Genomic DNA, 2967 nt, shown 5'->3' with positions numbered 1-2967 from the left:
TATACGATAAGATATGTTAGGTGATGATTCTTTTTAGTCAGCGTTCAGTAAACTACCCATAAGTGAATTCGGCCTTGTTGTTGGATAAAGTTTACAGCTTTATTGTTTTGGATGGTGTATATTGATTCCAACAACAAAAGCAAATCTTTCACATGATATTTTCTAATGTTTAGAGCTTGCTTCTTCAAGAAAAATGCAAGTTAGAAGATTGGGGAATTAGAATTGCATTTTATTTTCAAGAAATACCCATTTTTACAAGCCAAATGGCATACAAATCCATCATCAATCATCTTGTTGGAGCCTCAATGTAAATGCCTTGAGAGATAGAAGAACAAGTTTTAACCTCTTTTTAGCTTCAGGGTCGGTTAAATTGCCACCATCGTCAAACTTTGCAGGAGGTTGGAATGCGTACAATGAAAACTCGGGCTTGTTTATGAAATGAAGATCAAGAAAAACTCCAACTTGCCGAAGATGATACTGGGCCAACCCGCCACCAAACAATCCTCCGGCACTTAGGATAGCAGCAGCCTTATTGGCCCACACGTTTGGTGGCCTCGATGCCCAATCTATTGCGTTCTTTAGAAGCGCTAGTGCCATATAGATACACGTTAGTAAGTACCAGATTCGAAATTTGAAAATGCATGAAAGGATGAGTGTGATGCTATTATAAATGAGATGCTATTAGAAACTAGTGTAGTCGCCAGTCCAACAAACATTGTTTAATGGTTGTATGAATAGGCAAAAGATAGTGTCAGAAGAGAAGTTACGATGAAAAGCGTAAGAACATATTTGAACCCTTGATCCCTTGTAATCTCATGCCCACCCATGAATTATGCTTTAGAACGGAATTCATCAGGTGCAACTCGGTGCACGTCATCAGTGTTGAAATTCAATTAGCATTGATTCAAGGGTGGAGATCTCTTCTTACACTTCTCACCGTAACTCCCAAGCTGATTAAGTACATATTTCAAACAATCCTCAACAAAACAAAATAGACCCCGAATGCAAAAAATGAAAAATGATCAGAAAATGAGTGATTTTCTTCATAGCAACATATACCAAAGTTGAATTGACACTTCTATGAACAGATCCTCCAAACATGTATTAGTCTAAATTCTTAATAAACCCGTTTCCATATTCAAATTCTCCGTTTTCTTCAACAAGGTATTCGTTTGGATTCTTGATTACTGCTCAAGCAATCGGCCCTTCCTTGTAAGTTTAGGTTTGTCAACGTCGATTATAACCAACATTACACAAAATGTAATCCTAGTGATGTAATCATCCAAAACATTTCAAAATCCTTTGTTTCCATATCGGCGAAAACAAATTGGGGACAAAAATTCAGTTTGCAGTTGCAGGAATCAAGTAATTTACAAAATGATAGAAACGCACAACAATCTGAAGTTGCGAATTCCTGTGCGTCTCTTTCCATTTTATATGAATATTTGGAGTATTTGATTTGTGCAAGCGAGATGGAGTTGGAAGGAAGAAATCAAAATTACCGGTGATGGAGTAGTTGTATTCAGGAGAAGCGAAGAGGAAGCAATCTGATTGAAGAATTTTCCGACGAAAAGCCTCAACGGCAGGTGGATATTTGCCGTCGACTTCCAGATCCGTGTTCAACATCGGTAGAGGCGATATGTCGACATACTCGATCAATAATCCATCTATCGACTCGCTCAACTCCATTGCTGCAATTAATTCAAGTATTCACATCAAATTTCAACTTCATCAAAAAGATGCTAAAAAGAAGACGAGTACGTACCAGCTCGGAGGAGGCCACGGTGGTAAGAAGCTTTCCGAAGAGATCCACAGATGGCCACAACTTTGATGACAGGTTTGGCTGCCATGGTGGACTCTTTGCCTACAGTTCTCTTGAAATGAATATATGAGCAAGAAAAGCTATCAAGGACAAATGCCACGAGGTGGGTGGTAATAAGGATAATAGGTATTTTAATACAAAGAATATTCATGTGACCATCTAAAATATATTATTTTATATTATCTTATAAATCAGATTTATCAAAAATTATAAAAATCTATACTATCTTATAAAGTATTTGGCTAAAACTCTTAAAGACAACCTCTGTTCATTCCTATCCTTTTTCATCGCCAATAGAAACCTAATTCCTTCCCTAAACGATTTCATTCTTATCCGATTTAATCGCCAACAGATTTTGAAGAATACGGATTCGATTTCATCCCTAACCCAGTTCGATTTCATAAACCCTAAACGATTTCATCGCCCTCCCTAAACGATATCATCGCCAACCGATTTTCAAGAATACAGATTCGATTTAATCCCTAAATATTCTGAGATGATATCGATTGAGATGATATTGACTACAATAAAAAGTTATTTATTTCAAAAAATTATCAAATAATTTAATCATTCCAAACAACAAAATTCATTAGGCTTCTTTTAACTTTTTAATCATGAATTCACCTTCTATTATGGATCGGGTCGCTTTAACTTTACTAACCAATGCTACGTTTGATCGGGGGTAATATCGTCTTTTAAAAAACCTCTACACCAAATTTTCATAAGGTTATTTAAATTCAAAATTCATATAATTTTTAAGATTATTATAAGGGTACTCGCATAATACAGCGAGATACCTCTTGATTTTAATATTTAATTATATTTTTTTATCTTAATCGATATTATAATATAGTCTTATATGATTTTGAAAAACCATTTTTTATGCACAAAGTACTGTTTATTGATGCATAATACTTAAAATTTAAGATTACAAGTAAATTGTGCATAAGTACAACTTATTGAAGCTCCATGTTTGAATTCGTGTAACTAACTACAGATAAACATAATCTAATATAGGATAAATATCTTATTTTAAATATAAAATATCTAAAATAAAATTAGGATAATCATTGAGTCTAACAGAATACTTAATTATTATATTTATAAAAAATTATATTATTAAATGATTTACTACGTTATTAAAC

General features: G+C 34.0%; 1 protein-coding gene across 1 annotated transcript; it reads right to left on the bottom strand.

Moving 5' to 3' along the window:
* Nucleotides 1–206: 206 nt before the first annotated feature.
* LOC112502973 (NAD(P)H:quinone oxidoreductase-like) lies at nucleotides 207–1916 on the bottom strand. The gene is made up of 3 exons (XM_025107016.1): nucleotides 1766–1916; nucleotides 1503–1691; nucleotides 207–587 (listed from the first exon to the last, which is right to left on the bottom strand). Exons 1-3 carry the CDS (start codon nucleotides 1848–1850, stop codon nucleotides 283–285), a joined length of 579 nt encoding a protein of 192 aa, XP_024962784.1. The 5' UTR covers nucleotides 1851–1916; the 3' UTR covers nucleotides 207–282.
* Between the last annotated feature and the right edge of the window lie 1051 nt (nucleotides 1917–2967).

The sequence above is a fragment of the Cynara cardunculus genome, unplaced genomic scaffold (assembly GCF_001531365.2).
Source record: "Cynara cardunculus var. scolymus isolate 2C unplaced genomic scaffold, CcrdV1 Un_Scaffold_2271, whole genome shotgun sequence".
NCBI classification, from domain to species: domain Eukaryota; kingdom Viridiplantae; phylum Streptophyta; class Magnoliopsida; order Asterales; family Asteraceae; genus Cynara; species Cynara cardunculus.
The sequence above is the reverse complement of the archived record's forward strand: the minus strand, read 5'-3'. Positions and strand labels throughout refer to the sequence as shown.